Source organism: Panthera uncia, chromosome B1 (genome assembly GCF_023721935.1).
Source record: "Panthera uncia isolate 11264 chromosome B1, Puncia_PCG_1.0, whole genome shotgun sequence".
Classification (NCBI taxonomy): Eukaryota; Metazoa; Chordata; class Mammalia; order Carnivora; family Felidae; genus Panthera; species Panthera uncia.
In genome coordinates, this window is record NC_064811.1 from 81539172 (window position 1) to 81558914 (window position 19743).

Consider the following 19743-nt stretch of genomic DNA (forward strand, 5'->3'; position numbering starts at 1 on the left):
CATTAATGTAACCAATCCTCCACAATTAGGGTGACCAAATAATTTCTTACCTAAAGTGGGACACTTGACAGATGAAAGGAGCGTTAATAATTACACCAAAACCAGCAGGTATAACTGGTATGTTAAGCCCAGAACATAGGATCACCCTGTCTATGAGGAGTCATTCAGGTTGTTTCCAATCCTTTGTCATTACCAAGGTGCAATGAATACACTTATAAATATATAATCATGCACATGCCCCTTTTGTATCAGTAGAAATGTCTAGAAATGGAATTGCTGGGTGGGAGGACAATTTCTTTTAATCAACTTGACTGGTCACAGGGTGCTCAAATTAAACATTTCGTGTCTTCGAGGATGTTTCCGTACCATTCCATCTGTGGACTAAGGAATTTGCCCCTTTGTTTGCCTCACCCATGAGTTGGGACATCTTATCTTCTGCCCTCAGTGGATTTACACCAGTGGCCCCCCTGGTTCTCTAGCTTGCAGATCATGGTACTTCTCGGCTTCTAGAATTATGAGAGGCAATTCCTCATAATAAGTCTTTTATATTTGTTTAAAAGTCATAATACATACTTATAATAAAAGGTATATATCCTACTGGTTCTGTTTCTCTGGAGAATCCTAATAAACTAGGCCAAAGGTTATGTGCATTTGGAAGTTTGACAGATTACCAAAAAGTCCTATAACCTAGTGGGTTGAGTGTTGGAATCTTGATTTCGCCTCAGGTCATGATCTCACAGTTCTGAGATCACCAAGCCCTGTGTCAGGCTCTGTGCTGAGCCTGGCATCTGCTTGGGATTCTTTCTCTCTCCCTCTTTGCCCCTCCCCTGGCTCATGCACTCTCAAATATTTTTTTTTTAAATTGCCTGTCCTCCTTACTGAGTAATCCTTTTCCCACGGACTTATGTCAAATTCATAACGTTTTAAGTTCTCGTATGTACGTACTGAAGTCTGTTTCTGGGTTAGTTTGTTCCACTGATCTGTCTCAAGTACACCTAATTGAGTTTATACTACCTTTTAAAAAGTTTATTTAGTTTCACATTACCTTTTCAAACATTTCTTAGTGATTTTCACCTCACTTTTCTAGAACAATTTATCTACCTTCTTCAAACAAATTTTAATAGTAGTAGCAGTCATCGTGCAAAGCTTAGAAATAGCTCCATTTATTATTATAGTTTCCTTTCCTGGAATTTTTAGGTATATAATTATTATTACCTGAAATTAAAAGTTCTGGCTACCTCATTTATAATCGACCATCTTCTTGTTTAAGCATCATTGCATTAGCAACAATCTCCTGGACACTATTAAACAATAGTCCAGATGATGGGAATTCTAGATTTTAATGGGTGCATCCAATGCTTTACTAGGTTTCCTTAACTATTTATAGCTTCCTGCAGGTAAAACTTACCCTCCTGCTTACTTCCACATAAATGCTGTTGCTCAAGTCCCATTTAAATGCCCCGTTCTGGGTTTCTACAGCCTCCCGTATAGCTTCATGACAGCTCTTCTTGTACGTACCTGTTTGTATTTACTGAGCTTTTAAGTTCTTTAAAGGAAGGTACCACAATTTAGTTTCATACTTGTACAGAAAGAGGAACGGAGGGAGGGAGGGAGGAAGAAATAGGAGGGAAGGAGGGGGACAGGAAGAAGGAGCAAGCAGCCACGGTGTCTGGCTGACCATTCGCTGCACAACCTGAGGGAGAGTATTCACACACTCCATGTGCAAGGCACCCCTGGAGCACAGAAATATGAATCGTATTCCTTAGAATGCTGCAGCGTGGCAGCTCTGGGAAACGGTGCACAATAACTGGTGCTCAATGCGTGTGAACTGAACTCTGTCAAAGAACCTACCTAGGAAGAAACTACCAACTCTGAATGATGGACTGCGTTCCTGAATATAAATGGCTTATTCCAGATCCAAGACACTTCTTTTGTAGAGATTACATTAGGCTCATGAATACAGTGTACTTTCCAATTGACATTATATGGTGCGGAAAACAGTCTCCAAACCGATGTCTATAAGAAACACTCACTACTTATTCATGTAGTTGAAAGAGTGAATTCGGTGAACTATATTCTTAAAGAAACCTATTTAGTGCTCAAACTATATACTTTAAAAAATACTATTTTATTTATACTCATGTATGAAAAAAAGTGGCTGCACTACCATGTTTACATACACACCAATACTGGAAACAATTCAATAATGAATCACTTTTAAATTTTATAAAGAACACACAAACATTAAAACACTGACTGGTTATAGAAAGCAGAGTGGAGAAAAAAAAATTAGCTATCATTTTCATTAAAGAGCAGCACCCTCTGAGAAGAATCAAATCAGTTAGTAATATTCATCTATATTGCAAAATAATATATACATAGAAAAGTTAGTGATTGTACGGATTTTATTACTTTTACTAAGCCATTTTATCTTCCTCACACTCAATGCAAAGAAATAAAACAATATAAAGAAAAATATGTCCTCATTATTATTCACAATAAAAAGGGTCTGCTTCATTCTGCAGGCCTGGGCATATTATACAATAGGGAGCACTTAATGGCTCCAGTGGATCAAAGTACCATTTTGATTCTGACCCAATGAATAGAATCTCATGCATATCTGGTGACTGGACTAACTCCATGGGAGCTGTGATGTATTGAACCATTTCTGTGCTATCCCCAGATCTCACTAAATTAAGACCCTACACAAGAAAAGATAACAATCAATCTGTCCATAAATTGTATCTCTAGGCTCTTTCTTTAGTGGAAGAAGGTGGGAAAGGGGCCCTTTCTTGAGTATATGGATATAAGTATTGTTGTGTCTAAAGATTGCTGGATTGATACTGTGTCTGTTATAATGAAAATCAGGTGAACATCAAAACCACTGCCAGATTAAGAAACTTCCACAACTTGTCTCAATTCTTCGAATAATGGAGCAAGTTCCTTTTCTAGGCTGACAATGAGTCCTAAAACAGAGATTAAAAAAATTAGAACATCAGAAAAATATTCCTGAAAGTCTTTGACTTAAATTTCCTGTCAAAATTTAGTTACTAAAAAGCACACAAGATCTAGTTTAATCACCATAACTAAAGCAAGATATTGTAATTCTAAATGATCAAAACCCCGTATTAAGAAGTTTATTTTCATCATTAAAGTAAACAAAAAATATTTTTATGTATAAGAAGATATAAAATGAATTATATATACTGTAACTTCGTTACAGTTTTGAAAGGAAAACTTTAATTTATACTTTACTATTTCAAAACCTGTACAGATTCAGAAATGATACAAGATTTTTACTTAAAAAGCTACACTTTTTTCCTGAACAAATTTTAATGGACTTTATCAAAATATATGTAACAGGCTGCTTCAACCGTAAGCAAAAAAATAATTAGAAATTTATTTTATAAATTCAGCAAATCTAAAGCATAAATGGGTAAGTCAAGTGAAAGAATGAATTTTAAAGATGAATGGTATAAGGAGAAAAAATACACTTCCATGTTTAAAATTTAGTGATGAATCTGGGAGACAAAGTAGTCTAGAAATTAGTGTATTTAGCTTCTCCTTAGTTTACCAGAGTGAAAAGCTATGTATCTTACACTGCTTGTTTTATGCTCAAAAATCTTCCTCTATTTTGCAGAATATTAAAAACATCTGAGATTCTAGGCTCAGTCAATTGAGCATCAGACTCTTGGTTTTGGCTCAGGTCATGATCCCAAAGTTGTGGGACAGAGCCCTGCACTGGCAGAGCCTGCTTGAGATTCTCTCCTCCTCTCTCTGTGCCCCTACCCCACGCTCTCTCTCTCTAAAATAATATTGACAAGAAAAAAAATAAAAATAAAAGCATCTGTGGGGTGCCTGGGTGGCTCAGTTGGTTGAGCATCCAACTTCAGCTCGGGTCATGATCTTGCAGTTCGTGCATTCGAGTCCCACGTCAGGCTCTGTATTGACAGCTCAGAACCTGGAGCCTGTTTCACATTGTCTCCCTCTCTCTCTGCTCGTCCCCTGCTCATGTACTCTCTCTCTCTCTCTCTCAAAAATAAGCAAACATTAAAAAATTAAAAAATAAAATAAAAGCATCTGGGATTCTCAAAAAATGTTCTAGGAACTAAAATATATTTCTGTACATTATCAAAATTTATAACTGATGACTTAGTACATGATGGTGATTTATCACAACTGAGGTTTAACATATTTAAAATATCGACACCACTACCATCCTATAAAATTTACAAAGTGTTTTCACATATAGCATTTTACACCTTCAAAACATTTAGAAATGGAAGAGACATTGTAGATCATCCAATCTTAACCCCTCACTTTAAGATGAGGAATGTAAAGACAGGTTTCAGTGACACAGCTGGAAATAGAACTTGCTCAAACAACTTGGAAATATAACAAATATTTATATTTGCTCAAATAACAGTTCTAAAAAGCAGTCAAATCTAAAGGAGACAATACTAAAAAAAAAAAAAAAAAAATCCCACTTTACCCAAAAATGAGTTAATAAATTACAGAATACAATCATTATTTTATACATAAATGCCCAGTGAAGGCTACTGGATATAATGGGATCTTATGATCTACTATAAAATGTACAGCCTCCTAGTATTTGTTCTCTAATTCTACAATCCTCACAAAGAACACATATATGTTCATCCTAGTCACGCTCTTTAAATTCTCAATCATAATTAAATATGCTATGATTCCACTCATATGTGGAATTTAAGAAACAAAACAGATGAACATAGAGGAAAGGAAGGAAAAAAAAAGTAAGATAAAAACAGAGAGGGAGGCAAACCATGAGAGACTCTTAAATAAAGAGAACAAACTGAGGGTGGCTGGAGGGGTAAAGGGGGAGGGGATGGGCTAAATGGGTGACGGGCATGAAGGAGGGCACTTGTGGGGATGAGTACTGGGTGCTATATATAAGTGACGAATCACTAAATTCTACGTCTGAAATCATTATTACACTATATGTTAACTAACTTGTATTTAAATAAAATTAAAAAACATCTATGAATAATATTGGAATAGAAATAAAGAAAGCATATACTTACAAAAAAAAATTCTCAATCACATTAATCTTGCCCACTATTGTTCAACATTTTACAAACTCTAATAGATTGGTCTACATGGAATTGAACTCATCTCTGACCATTTTATTATGTATTTTGTTTGGTTATCTTCACCATTCATTCTCTTTTTGTTTTAGGCTGTTTTAATGTGAACAAGATGTTGCATTCAAGAGGTGAAGATAACGTTTAATTTTCCTTTCTATCTTACAGAATTACTTACCCATACAATTTCTCATCTGAACTAGAAAATAACCCCATAAGACAGTTAAAGCAGATATCAGCTCCTTTATACAGCTAGAGTAAACAGAATCCAGAAAGGTTACTTTTCTGGAGATCAAGGAACAGACAGTGGAGCTGGGCCACGAATTCACGTTTTCTGATTCTAAATCTACTATTCTTATCATGTTAGACTGCTCAGATAAGGTGTTTTAAGAAATTAAAAGCTACATGGGGCGCCTGGGTGGCTTAGTCAGCTGAGCGTCTGACTTCGGCTCAGGTCATGATCTTTTGGTCCGTGAGTTCGAGCCCTGCATTGGGCTCTGTGCTGACAGTTCAGAGCCTGGAACCTGCTTCAGATTCTGTGCCTCCCTGTCTGCCCCTCCCCCACTCATGCTCTGTCTCCCTGTCAAAAATAAACATTAAAAAAGATTAAAAAAAAAAAAAGAAATTAAAAGCTATTATTAATTTAATTTAATACACACCTGTATTGGCATTGCTGCTGGCTATGAAACTCACCACCAAAGGTAAACGATTGAATTGAACCACCTAAAAAGAAAGTAAGCTCTAAATTAAGATGTTATTCAAGGGGCAGCTGGGGCTCAGTCAGTTAAGCGTTGGACTCATGGTTCGTGAGTTCAAGCCCTGCATCAGGCTCTCTGCTGCCAGCACAGAACCTGGAGCCTGCTTTGGATTCTGTGTCTCCCTCTCTCCCTCTGCCCCCCTCCCACTTGTGCTCTCTCGCTCTCAAAAATAATTAAATAAACTTAAAAAAAAAAAAAAAAGGATGCTACTCAAACGAGACATTTTAATCTTTCAAAAATTTTTATTTATTTATTAACATTTATCCATTTTTAAGAGACAGAGAGAGACAGAGTGTGAGCAGGGGAGGGACAGAGACAGAGAGGGAGACACAGAATCCGAAGCAGGCTCCAGGCTCCGAGCCGTCAGCACAGAGCCCGATGCAGGGCTCAAACTCACGGACCGCGAGACCATGACCTGAGCTGAAGTCAATGGCTTAACTGACTGAACCACCCAGTCACCCAGGAGTCCCTGATCTTTGTGATGGATTCAACTGAGGCATTTATTTAATGACAGTATAAATAAATATACACTTCATGACAGTATATATGCATATTTTATATGATTATTTTGTTTAACCTCATTTTTTAAATTACCTGACCAATTACTATTTCTTTTTTTTTTATTTAATTTTTTAAATGTTTTTTTTTATTTTTGAGACAGAGAGAGACAGAGCATGAGCAGGGGAGGGGCAGAGAGAGAGGAGACACAGAATCCGAAACAGGCCCCTGGCTCTGAGCTGTCAGCACAGAGCCTGATGCGGGGCTTGAAGTCATGAACTGTGAGATCATGACCTGAGCTGAAGTCGACCGCTTAACCGACTGAGCCACCCAGGCGACCATCTTTCAAAAATTTTTAAATGACCAACGTGTAAGATACTATGTAACATCATGTAATATGAAAGCTGAAAACAAGTATTTCCGTAAAAGACTTCCGATTATCTCTGAGAGATATTAACATTACTTAGCCTAAGTTTTTCAAGTGGGACTGTGTCATCCTCATCTGTCTTTAAACACCCAGCAGCATGTCAATTATTACATGGCAGGGGCTCCACAAATATCTGATAATTAAATGGCTAAATAAAGTCAGTATTTCTCATTTAAGTAGTTATACTATCAAGATTTTTCTGCTTCCTGTGTACCACTATTAAATTAAATTTTTTTTACATTTATTTATTTTTGAGAAACAGAGTGAGACAAAGTGTGAGCAGGGGAGGGGCAGAGAGAGAAGGAGACACAGAATCTGAAGCAGAGTCCAGGCTCTGAGCTGTCAGCCAGACGCGGGGCTCCAACCCACAAACTGTAAGATCATGACCTGAACCGAAGTCGGACGTTCAACCGACTGAGCCCCCCAGGTGTCCCTAATTTAAACTAATTTAAATTAAGTTTAAATCGACTATTATTTAAAAAAAAACTTAGTTTCTGGGTGCCTGGGGTGCTCAGTCAGTTGGTTAAACATCTGACTTCAGCTCAGGCCCTGATCTCTTGGTTCGTGAGCTCAAGCCACGCTTTAGGAGCCCCGCTTCTCTCTCTCTCAGTGCCCCTCGTGGGATTCTCTCTGCCCATCACTCACTTGAGCATGCGCGTGCATGCGCTCTGTCTCTCTCTCTCAAGACAAAACAAAACAAAACACCAAACCCCCCCCTAAAATTAGCTTTAACCTAATCCTTATTGGTGAAATTAAAGGTCAAAAGGGTTGGTCGTCTTTTGCCTATTACACATTAAAATATGTTAACTTCTAAAATAAAAAATATCACTTGTGTAACATCAGGCAGCACATGAATCATACCCTGGGAAACTCTGCTCTAAAGGAGAAGCTACTAATTTACTCTAAAGAAGAAAACGCAGCCAGAGATCAAGAGGTATATAGCAACTAAATTCTTTCCTAATAACCTCACATATTATATATATATATTCCAAATCAAATGAAGGAATTAGCAGCAGTTAACAAATAACTTATCATGTGACCTAAAAAGGAAAACTTTTTATCTGTCACAATAACAAAAAAAGTATGTCATTTGAGAAATCATATTTGTTAAGCTAAGGGCACCATCTACTGGAGGTAACAGTGGCCTGACTTCCTTTTTTAGGATAATGTACTTTATTAATAAAACTTTTAATTACTTTTCCATATTAATTAATTCCTGATGTAAAATGTAAAGAAAACTACTACAATTCAACATAACCAATTTGAAGGCTAATGGCATCCATTTCAAAACTAAAATTTAGAGTAACATAAGCTATTTTATATAAAAGACATAATAATAGTTGAAAGCAGCAAGCCATTCAATAATTATGAACCTACCTGGTAGGTGTTATAGTAACAGATGATACTTTTATTTTTTGAAAGTCCAAGTTTGCTCCCTTGATCTGTTGCCAGGGCAAAAGTAGATAAGAAACCAGGTCTCAAAGCATGTTCTGGAGCATTATCATTGGCCACTGGAAATACAAATGATTTACATAAAAATTACGCAGTGGACAGGATACAGAGAAGTTCACTGCACTTTGTTTTTTTAAACATAAATCAGTAAAAATATCAAGCACAAGGGCTTTTATGCTTCACAATATTGAAAATCCTATCACTAATCGGGTCTTACAATTTAGGCGAGATAAATTTCTCAGTCAGAAATTGAGTGATCAATAGCTAAAGGCAGAAATGCTGATTCTCGCAAGTTTTTTTAAAGAATACTAAACGTCTATATTTTCTTAATTTCTACTCTAAAACACAGATCAGTGTGTTTATTAATAAACTGAATATTCTGGCTAACCAAGAGCCAAGCTAGAATAGTCCAAAAAATTTCAAAAAAATCTTTGCTTTCATAAAACCCATAGCAGTATCACTTATAGATATTGACAATTTTGCAGCTGGTCATCGGTTTCAAGTTTCTTTCATTCATTTAAAAGCCTGAATGAAGTCAGTTGTACCAGTAAGTTCAGAGCTTAAGGCTTTAACACAGAGATCCTAAGAAAGAACACGAGAGCTGGAAAATCCGAGATTATTTTGATTTCGTTTAAAGCTCTTGCTACAGAACTGAGTAAAGAAAAAGGCAGGTGCCTTATTTGCCCATGACCCCTATGTTTTATGGTGGGTTAGAAAGCACACTGACCCACACATCAGAAGATAATGGGTTCTATTATTATCTTCTCACTGACTCATGTGCAACTTTGCCCTTGACCATCTTTGTTTACAAAACAAAAGAACTAAAATTAGGTGATTTTTAAAATTTCTTTCTAAAGTCTAAAATTATCTGACATATATAATAACCTCGGGTGGAAAATAAATTGCAAACAATATACAGAACATTATTTAATCTTTCTTTGGTAAGGCTATTATAGCATCCCTATGAACTATGACCATCCATCTGATAAGAAAGAAGTAGTAAAAATGGTCTTAATACATACTGACTCAGTGACATCATATATACTTTTTTAAAAAGCTGAAAAATAGGCAAAACATTTGCTGTTTTTTTTTTTGTTGTTGTTGTTAACAAGCTCTTCCTTAGGTGAACAAGTCTTGTTAAAGTCTGGTTAAATAACATAATTGTGAAGGTAAAAGTTTAAACAATATTTTATTTCTAGTAAAAAGGCAGAAAATCCACAAAGAGTAAACAAAACAATCAATGTATGTTGATTCAAATGTATGAAGTTTATCCCCAAACCACTAGCAACACTGATTAAAAAGTGTTGGGGGTAGTGTGTACGTATAATATATCCCACTGCATATGTGCACAGTCTCAGCACTTACATTTACCAATGATTTACATTATACTACAAATGTCTTCAAGAAAAAACTGGGCTTGTGATAAACCCATGCTTAAACTCTGGATGGTAACACAATATATTCAACATGTAGTTAAGTCATAAGCTCCAACCCAGCCTTCAACATTCAAAAGCAAACATTTCCGCCCCCCAACCAAGACCATCTCCTGAAAGTACTGCAATAGCTTTTCTATGCTTGCCTTCTGCACTACTGAGACATAAATACGTTTTTATTGAAAGCAAATGTGACACTGGTGGGGTGCACAGTTTTACCTTTAATAACAGGCACTCCATCTCTATCTGACACAACGATAGCATGGAGCCCTTCAACACTAGAAACAACAAAAAAAAGAAGTTAAAAGATTATGAAACATTTCATCTTCTCAAAACATGTACCTCAAAGTCATTATGGGGATTTTCATGTATATTTCTGAAAAACTATGTAAACTCTGTTATTGATCTCATAAGCACCTATACATCTGAATAAGAGTACTGAATAAATTGAATGAAAGTATTACTGACATGCTTATAATCTTAAAACTTTATGTAATTTACTGATAAAGATCTAAAACAATGTAACTCTCCGTTAAAATTGCTAATTATCCTTTCACTATTTATGAAAGTATGACGGCGTTTATCAGGAGTAGTGGCTACAGCGACAAAAAGATTTTTCTCTTTCTCTCCCTCCATATCAAGTGCCTAGTATTTGGGGCACTTGATATTTATACCATGATACAGAAATAGTCACTGCTTTCACAAAGCTTACAATCTAGGAGGGAGACTATCAATCAAATAATCTCATGCTAACAAACGTTAAACGACAATGGTATCAAGTGCCATTAAGATATCTGTGGGGTATGAGAGTCTATAAAAGGTGGGTTGATTAGGCAAGTGGGTCAGGGAAGGTTTCCCTGAGACAGGTGATTAAGCTGAGATGTTAAGGCACTAGTCGAGAGATGAGGGGCAGAAAGCTCATCATTCAGGCTGAAGGAACAGGATGGAAACAATGAAGATCACATAGAAATCTTTTCAGCTATGCCTACGTAAGAAACAGTGGAGAAATGGTCCAGACTATAACCATACAGTCCAGTCTAGGCTCTTCTACATTTACTATTCGTGCTACTCGGGGACAGCTATGAAACCTCTGTGAGCCTCCATTAACAATATGAAAATGGGAATAACTGTACTTATTTGGCTATCATAAAATTTAATAAAACCATGCATGTAAAGTAGAAGCTAGTACATAGTTAACATGCAAAAATATTATTAATTAACATCAGAGTGTCATTTGTGCACACTGACCATTTATTACTGTAGTTTAAGTAACAAATCATTAGAGAATTCCTAGAGCACAAAACTAAAGTGTTAAAAATTAAAATGGGAAAACATTCTCCAACTTTTAGCCCTATACCTATCTTATAGTATCCGAAGACTGCTACTCAGAAATGTTCAGTGCTCCTACTATAATCCACATTATCCACTCCTTATTGTGTTAACCTTAATGTTTTAACTTAGAAATGAGAAATATTTGTATTAAGATACTGAAATTAAATTTTTTAATGTTTATTTTCGACAGAGAGTGAGAAAGAGAGAGCACAAGTGGGGGAGGGCAGACAGAGAGGGACACAGAATCTGAAGCAAGCTCCCGGCTCTGAGCTGTTCACGCGGAGCCTGACATAGGGCTTGAATTCACACACCGTGAGATCATGACCTGAGCTGAAGTTGGATGCTTAACCAACTGAGCCACCCAGGCGCCCCTGAAATTAAATTTTAAAGATCCCACTGGCAAAAACTTTTAAGTCAGAGAAGTGTTATTAAAATTTGAGAAAATGTTATAAATACCACCATTTATGAACCTCATGTTAAAAACAGGAATGATGGAAAAACTGTGTATAAACATTCACTGGTATTATTTTTTTATTATCATTCAATCCTGAAATTACCTACGGATTAAAATGTGCTCTATGAAGTTAACGTATAAAACAAATTCTTCTTAGTTAAAAACTAAGTTACATAAAAATATATACCACAGATATTTGCACACACAGACACTAGTCTGTACATTTTTCAATAGCAACATCAGTTGAAATAGGAAAAGGTCGGAAACCTAACTGTCGTCAAGAAGGACAAGTTAAATAAATTATGACACACATACAATGGAATACTCTGCAGCCATTCAGAACAAAGAAACAGCTCTTTAAATTTACCGGGAAGGACTGAACTCAAAGGTACATCGTTAAATGAAAAAAGTTTTAAACAGTGTATACAGGAAGCAACAAATTATGTAATGACACGTGTATGTATATGTTTGCAATACACTGAACGTTTGTGTCACCCCCAAAATTCACATGTTGAAACTCCATTCCCAGTGTGATGGTATTTGGAGATGGGGCTTTTGGGAGGTAGTCAGGCCATGGAGCTGGAACTCTCATAAATGGGAAGAGTGCTCTTATTGAAGGCTAGAGAGCTAGCTTGTCCTTCTACCACATGAAGATATGGGAAGTCTGCAATCTGCAACTCAGGAAAGGGCCTTCACCAGAATCCAACCATGCTGGCACCTTAATCTTGGACTTCCAGGCTCCAGAACCGTGAGAAATAAATTTTGGTTATTTACAGGAAATCCAATCTATGTGGTATTTTGTTATAACAGCCTCAACTAAGACCTCTGTGTATGTGTAAATATGTATGTGCTTATATGTATGTTTGTTTGCAGGTGCACGAAGTATCTTTGAAGGTGATGGGTGGCTCTGAGAGGGTTAACTGTGTAGCTGGGGGGCAGGTATAGGAAACTTCTCACTATGTCCTCCAGTTAACTTTCAAATCTTGAACTTTATGAATATATTGTCTACTCAAAAAATAAGCAAATTAAAAGCATGTAAAGAGAACTACAAAACAATGTTTAGAAGTATCTGTGTCATCATAGGTAGTTTCTTTTTTTTTCTTAAATACTTATTTATTTTTGAGAGAGAGAGAGTGCAAGCGTGCATGAGTGGGGGAGAGCCAGAGGATCTACAGCAGAATTCTGCCCTGACAGCAGAGAGCCCTATGTGGAGCTGTGAGGTCATGACCTGAGCTAAAGTCCAAGGCTTAACTGACTGAGCCACCCAGGCACCCCCACCACAGGTGGTTTCTTTTCTCCTATTTTCAAGGTAATTAACTTACATGCCAACTAACGCAACAAAAGAGGAAGCAGAAATAAAACGACTTTCTTTTTAATGGATTTTAAATTCACAGAGATAATGCCCAACAGAGTAGAAAAATTTCTCACACACTTAAAATACTCAAAGAAATCAGGTTACAAATACAAAAGGTGTTTCCAATTGTACACATAGTGAACAAAGAATAACATGAATAGACTTTAGCAATAGTTGAAAATAAGTATGATGCATTAATAGGCACACTACACTTCTAAAAAAAATTTTTTTAACGTTTATTTATTATTGAGAGACAGAGAGAGTCAGAGCACAAGCAGGGGAGGGGCGGAGAGAGAGGGAGACACAGAATCCGAAGCAGGATCCAGGCTCTGAGCTGTCAGCACAGAGCCTGACAATGGGCTTGAAGTCACAAACCAGGAGATCATGACCTGAGCCAAAGTCGGATGCCTAACCGACTGAGCCACCCAGGTGGCCCAGGCACACTACACTTCTCGAAGGACTTGATTACGAAATATTCTGCACACATCTAAACCTTAAACTTAATCAAACATTTTTACTCCAAAAAAGGAAATGTTGCACTAGTAACCAAACATCATACTTTGTTTTATTCATATAATAATGAAACATTTGGTTATTTTAAAACACAAAAAAGTTGTGATTATCATAAAGCCTGAGCCTGCTTTGGGTCACAATTAGACTTTTAAAATATAAATTCAAGAACTATATTTAGGAGGGAATTTTAAAATGAATAAAAACATATTCCATTAAGTGCCTTGGTAAACTGGCTCTGGTCATTATGGGGGACAAAACAAAACACACGGTCCCAATCCTTTTTCTTTCACTATAGAAAGATTTTCATTAGACTTTTACAAATGCCCTTTATACAAATACCTACTATGCTTCTGCTCCTATATTGTGTTGCCAGCGTGATACTTCCCCCGGCCCCACAGGTCAACTTTAGCATGCTTTCAATATGCTGAACTTCCAACAAAGTAGATACAGATAAGAACAAAAGGCCATTATTTTGTACAGTTTCAGTATGGACACATTTTAGTTACCACAGGTGAATTAACTAACACTATCCCCCTGGGCCAAATTTCAGGGAGTATGGTCTATTAATTGAATAACTGCATAAAGTACAAACTTCACTAACTCTTCACACAAATCACTATGTGAATAACTTTGTAAATAACAGATGCACATTATGTCAGTAACCAGTCACATCACTTCTTTCAGAGTGTGCTGGTGATTGGTCACTGAACATCTGTTACTCAGTGTATGCAGAGACAGTAGAGCATGGAGTTTTGTGATCTCCCTGTGTCTTCTAAAAATAAAGCATGTGACATTAAAAAGAAAGGAAAAAAAAAAAAAGGGAGTGCCTGGGAGGCTCAATTGGTTAAGTGTCCAACTCTTGGTTTCGGCTCAGGTCATGATCTCACGGTTCGTGGGTTTGAGCCCCACATGGGGCTCTGTGCTGTGCTGACAGCCTGGAGCCTGCTTCAGATTCTGTGCCTCCCTCTCCTTCTGCCCCTGCCCTGCTCTATGCTGTCAGTATAGAGCCTGCTTGGGATTCTCTCCCTCTCTCTCTGCCCCTCCCCCACTCTTTCTCTCCCTCAAAATAAACTAACTTAAAAAAAAAAAGAACTGAAATAGGGAACTGGCTAATAAAGATGAAATACAGCAAAGGGAGGAGAAGTGACAATGCTGGCGGTGAAATTCAAATAGAAAGTACACAGTTCTAGAAGTAACTGGCTGGAAGAATGCTGCCACTTTCATTCTTGTGCGCAAGATGTACAGCCAGAGGAACTTTGTGAAAGTGCACTTACTGACATAAATGAGGAAAGTGGTTGTGATGAAACCGATGAAACTATCCCGGAGGAAGTGACACTGGCAAAAAAACTTTGCATAGCATCGATAGTACAAAGGACAAAACTGTTGGCAGCTGATCCAAACTTAGAAAGGAGTGTGCCAATTTGGCAAGGTACAGAAAAGATGCCTGTTCCTTATCTTAAGGTTATACCTTTCATATATTTTAATGTTTATGCAAAGAAGTAAGCACTATTCAGTGGGGTGGAAGGCAGGGGAGCCTGTGTGGCTAAGTCAGTTAAGCTTGGCTTCAGCTCAGGTCATCATGGTCAGTTCGAGCCCCGCACCAGGCTCTCTACTGACTGCGTGGACCTGCTTGGGATTCTCTCTCTCCCTCTCGCTCTCTGCCCCTCCCTCACTTGTACTGTCTCTGTCTCTTTCAAAATAAATTAAAAAAAAAAAAAACAAGACAAAACAAAACAAAAAAACAACACTGTCTCAGCTTGTATGGTCATTTTTATGGCCCTGCACTACCGTGCAAGGCTAGGACCGCCTGCTAATCATTATGTTGAGAACAGAAGCAGCACCTGTCTTTCTAGTTTGCAAGTACTGCAAGGAAGAGAGTAAAAATGAACTTAAGTACTGCATTAACATGAAATCCAAGGTAACAATTACTTAACACTTCAATAGTATTGTCTTCCTGAATATAGAAAAATATACATAAATCAAACCCACGAGATAATATCATTAATTTCTACTAATCTGTAATCACAGTAAAGGCACAATAGACAAATCACAACAAACAATTCAGCCAAAACTCCAAACAAGAGATTTTTTCCTTTTGTTTATCTACTGACAGAAATAATAAACTGGCATCTAAAACTTTTTAAATTCAAACATTTGGAGAATAAAAAAAGAAGTAACATAAGGATCTCACCACGTATTCTGCTACATTACACCTCAAAGGTTATTTAATTATTCTGGAATGTGAAAATGAGTGTCTTGAGTTATATTCCTCTCTCTTAGGTCCTTATGTATTATTTTACACCGAACTAAATGTGAATTTTAATTCAACTAAAGGGACAAAGTCCTTTGAATCACAGAAATATCTAAAAGGAAGTTTGCCGGTCTCAACAGAGAGCCTAATTGATAGTGGTACATCAAACGGACTGGGTGCAGTGAAAGGAAAGCCTTGTGACTTTTCCAAGTATGAAGTGCTGCCTACGTCTAGCATTTTCGAGCTACGCCGACTCAGCAAGTAGCTCTTAAAAGTAATACTACCGGAAACCCAAGCTCTCAGGGTTTTTTGCTCCTTAAAATTGCTCTAACTACTTCAAAGCACGATCCATGAAACAGCCCTCTGGCATTCACTAGCTAGTTAACCTCTGAAAGTCACATTAACTTCTCTAGGCCTCATGGTATTTATCTGCAAATTCAAAGGACAGTTCTTGTGCTACCTAGCATTATTTGAAATGGTAAATAATAGCATAATAGGACCATACTATTAGTCTAAAAGAAACAAAACGCTACATAATCAATCATATATTATGCAAAATTTATTTAATATCAAATGAGTAATTTTTTACCTTGGTAACTTTTTATACAGGAATCGCTTCAGGTCCTGAAAGAGAATATAAAATTATCTTATAATAATGTGCCTTGTACCGTTTCTCTAGATACTAAGCTATCCACATTTCAGGTACTTTAAGTCATCATTCATAATCCTTCTTGCTTGTGGGTTTTTTTTTTCTTTCTGATTTTGACACTAGTTCTATGACTTGGAACAAGTTATCTAACCTTTTTGTCTAAGCCCCAGTTTCATTATTTGTTGAGGAAGGGTAATAATCATGAACCTATGTTGTAAGGCTGTTAAAATTTATTGAGAAGATACGTGTAAACTTATAAGCATATCTAGAAAAATACACATATAGTAAATACACATTAGCTGTTAAATTAGATCATACTTTTCATACAATTTTACATCCTGTTGCTATTGTCATGTTCACTTGGAAATATATTATGAACATCTTTCCATGTCCACAGATAAACTTTCTAACATCGCTTTAACAATCCTGGGTAAATTAAGCTGGTAAGAACAGATACTACACTTGATCTTAGCCAAAAGGTCAAGAAGCAGTAACAATCCTGGGTAAATTAACTTCTCTGGAACTCAGTTCCTTTTCATGAGTAAATATAAATAACAACATGTGTCAAGTGTTAAGCACGAAACATAACCAGGACTAAAGAAATAAAAGATGGGGTGCCTGAGTGACTCAGTCGGTTGAGTGTCTGACTTCCGCTCAGGTCATGATCTCACGGTTCACGGTTCAAGCCCCAGGTCGGGCTCTGTGCTGACAGCTCAGAGCCTGGAGCCTGCTTGAAATTCTGTGTCTCCCTCTCTCTCTGTCCCTCCCCCACTCATGCTCTATCTCTCAAAAATAAAATAAACATTTAAAAAAAATAAAAAGAAATAAAAGACTTTTATTTCCTCTCATTATACCCTCTCACCTGGGGAAATTCACTGACAATCCAGGTATCAGTTATGAGGTCCTCATAAGTAAATCAGGTACCTGTTGTTTTGAAACTCTAATCCCTACTATTCTCTAAACTTGAATGTTCATTTCATGTTATCACCACCATCTTACCTCTGCTCTTATCTTAAACACACACACTAAAACTCCACTCAATGTTTCATGTGAAATCCAGATTTCCTCAATCTCATTTCCACTAACGGCACTACCAAACCCATTATTGAGGATGAAACACAGAGTAATATTTAACCCTACCCTCACCTTTGTCACTTCTAAATGATTTGTGAAGTCAAATGTTTTTAAAATGATCTCGGAGCGCCTGGGTGGCTCAGTTGGTTAAGCGTCTGACTCCTGATTTTGGCTCAGGTCACGATCTTATGGTTCATGGATTCGAGTCCCGCTTCAGGCTCTGTGCTGACAGCGAGGAACCTGCTTGGGATTCTCTCTCTCTCCTTCTCTCTGCCCCTCCCCTGCTCACTCTCTGTCTCTCAAATAAATAATAAACTTAAAATTTTTTTTTTTTTTTAATGATCTCTTCCTCTCCTTTTCAACTGACATTACACTCTAGGTTTATTTTATTATTTATGACTTGCCTCCCAACTGGTATACTGGTCTCCCATTTCTATCCCACACAGTTCTACACAATGCCAATAACCATATTATTCTCCTTCTCTACTTGGGTTAGAGGTGCTTCCCAGATGATTCCCTGTGCAGCCAAGGTTGAGAACCAACGTCTGAATGGCTCTCCACTGTTTAACAAATTCTGTACAAATTCCTTTAACATTTGAGCCTCTCTACAATACAGTCCACACCTAATTTTACAGTCCTGCTTCCTACCACTCCCTTGAACATATCCTCAGTCCCAAAGTGGACTACTCACAGCTCCTCCACAAACATCTTTCTCTTTCCTATCTCTGAAACTTTGCTTACACTATTCACTCTAATGGTATTCTCTATCAATCTTACTTAAAAAAAAAAAAAAAAACAAAAAAAACCCTGCTTCTCATCATTTAGAGCTAATCTCTACCAAATACTTCAAATAAGCTTTCCTGATAAACACAAACCCACTCTCCTTTGAAGTTTCACATAACAATGTATATACATTTATGATCACTTGCCTACTCTACTTTTTTAATTTTAAAAACCCTTAAGGAATTATACCTTAGTCATCTTCATTTCACCCACAGCCTTTTTCACAACAACCTTTGCAAGGCAACGCTCAACAGATATACAGTGATTTGAGTATGCCTGAAGAATAAGGTCTCAAAAACACAATGGGAGACACCCAAAAATGGAGTGATAAAGGCACACAAAGTTCCTAAATACTGAAACACATAATCTTGCAACCTAAAAAGAAAAACCACATTCATAATAATGTTGAATGATCATTCAGTGTTATGTTTAAGAGCATAAACTCTGGAGTCAGACGGCCTGGGTTGGTATCTTGGCCCTACAACTTACCAGCTGTGTAACCTGGGGCAAGTTACTTTATCTTTCTATGTCTCAGCATCCTAATCTAGAACCCAAGGACAATAGTGCCTACTGCACAAAAGTTGTTGCAAGAATTAAATGAGTATATTATATTCAATGTTTAGAAGAATGTCCAGCATGTATGTAAGTAAAATAACAGGATGTAAATTACAGACATAAACATTAGTAGTATTAATTCCCTGTTGTTTCTAATAACTAGTACAATTAAGTTTCCTAAACTTAGAACTTGGGTTCTATTGCTGTGCCAAAGGGGTATCAGAAATCATCTCAAATTGCTCCAATGAATCTAGAAACATCATGACCACTTACTGGGGGGCGGGGGAGGGGGCGGAGATTCAAGGCAGCAAAACATCATTTACAAATTCAAATGGTATTCAGAGCCTCTCAGGCCCGCAGGCCTAAGGAGTGGGAAGAATACAATTTCCTAAACTTCAGACACCTTAGTGTCTTCGATCCCCATGTGGACAGAAACTCAGGACACCCCACCCCCCCCCCACCCCCCGCAAATCTATTTATAGTAGTTACTCGTTCCAGAGTCTACAGAAAATACTTGGGCGGGGTGGGCTGTAAAAGGAAACATTTCTACTTGGGAAGCTTTACCTCTCCCCACCCAGTAGGCCTCCACCAAACTCCCCACCCTCCCCTTCCTCTTGTGTGGGAACTCACATCCGCCATGATGAACCCCTTTCTCCCGCAGGATCAATCTCCACTCCTGGAAGAGAAACTCCTGGTGATTCTCCCCTCAAGACTGCTTCCCACCTCCGACCTGATAAGCGGGGTCAGCTCCCATCAAAGCCAGGCAAGAACCCCCGGCTCCAGGACCCGCACCAGGCAAGCTGAGCTAAGTCGGGAGTTCCCAAATACCCAGGCGGCAGCCGGGATGCCCTGCCTGTCAGCCCACTCCACCCTCTACCCGCCAAGATCTAGGCCCAAAGGAATGGGGGAGAGGAGTCCTCTCCTTCCCTGGCGTCACACCGCCCGCGCCAGCTGCGGGCCCTAGCTGAATAACGAGCAGAGCGGCTCGAGTTACCTGGTTTGCTGGGTTGCCGTGTTCTCTCAGCTGCAAATTCAGGGACAGCTTCAAAAACAGTCTCCTCCAAAAGCCGTCGTCACATGATTTGTGACC

At 37.8% G+C, this 19743-nt stretch overlaps 1 protein-coding gene and 1 pseudogene across 1 annotated transcript; both read right to left on the reverse strand.

The window, feature by feature from the left end:
• Positions 1 to 2387: 2387 nt before the first annotated feature.
• LAMTOR3 (late endosomal/lysosomal adaptor, MAPK and MTOR activator 3) lies at positions 2388 to 19738 on the reverse strand. Its single transcript, XM_049630929.1, has 7 exons — positions 19648 to 19738; positions 19284 to 19329; positions 16182 to 16216; positions 9908 to 9966; positions 8181 to 8314; positions 5780 to 5843; positions 2388 to 2966 (listed from the first exon to the last, which is right to left on the reverse strand). The coding sequence occupies exons 2-7, from the start codon at positions 19290 to 19292 to the stop codon at positions 2893 to 2895; spliced, it is 375 nt and encodes a 124-aa protein (XP_049486886.1). The 5' UTR covers positions 19293 to 19329; positions 19648 to 19738; the 3' UTR covers positions 2388 to 2892.
• Positions 16557 to 16733, reverse strand: LOC125924186 (uncharacterized; annotated as a pseudogene).
• Positions 19739 to 19743: the final 5 nt, after the last annotated feature.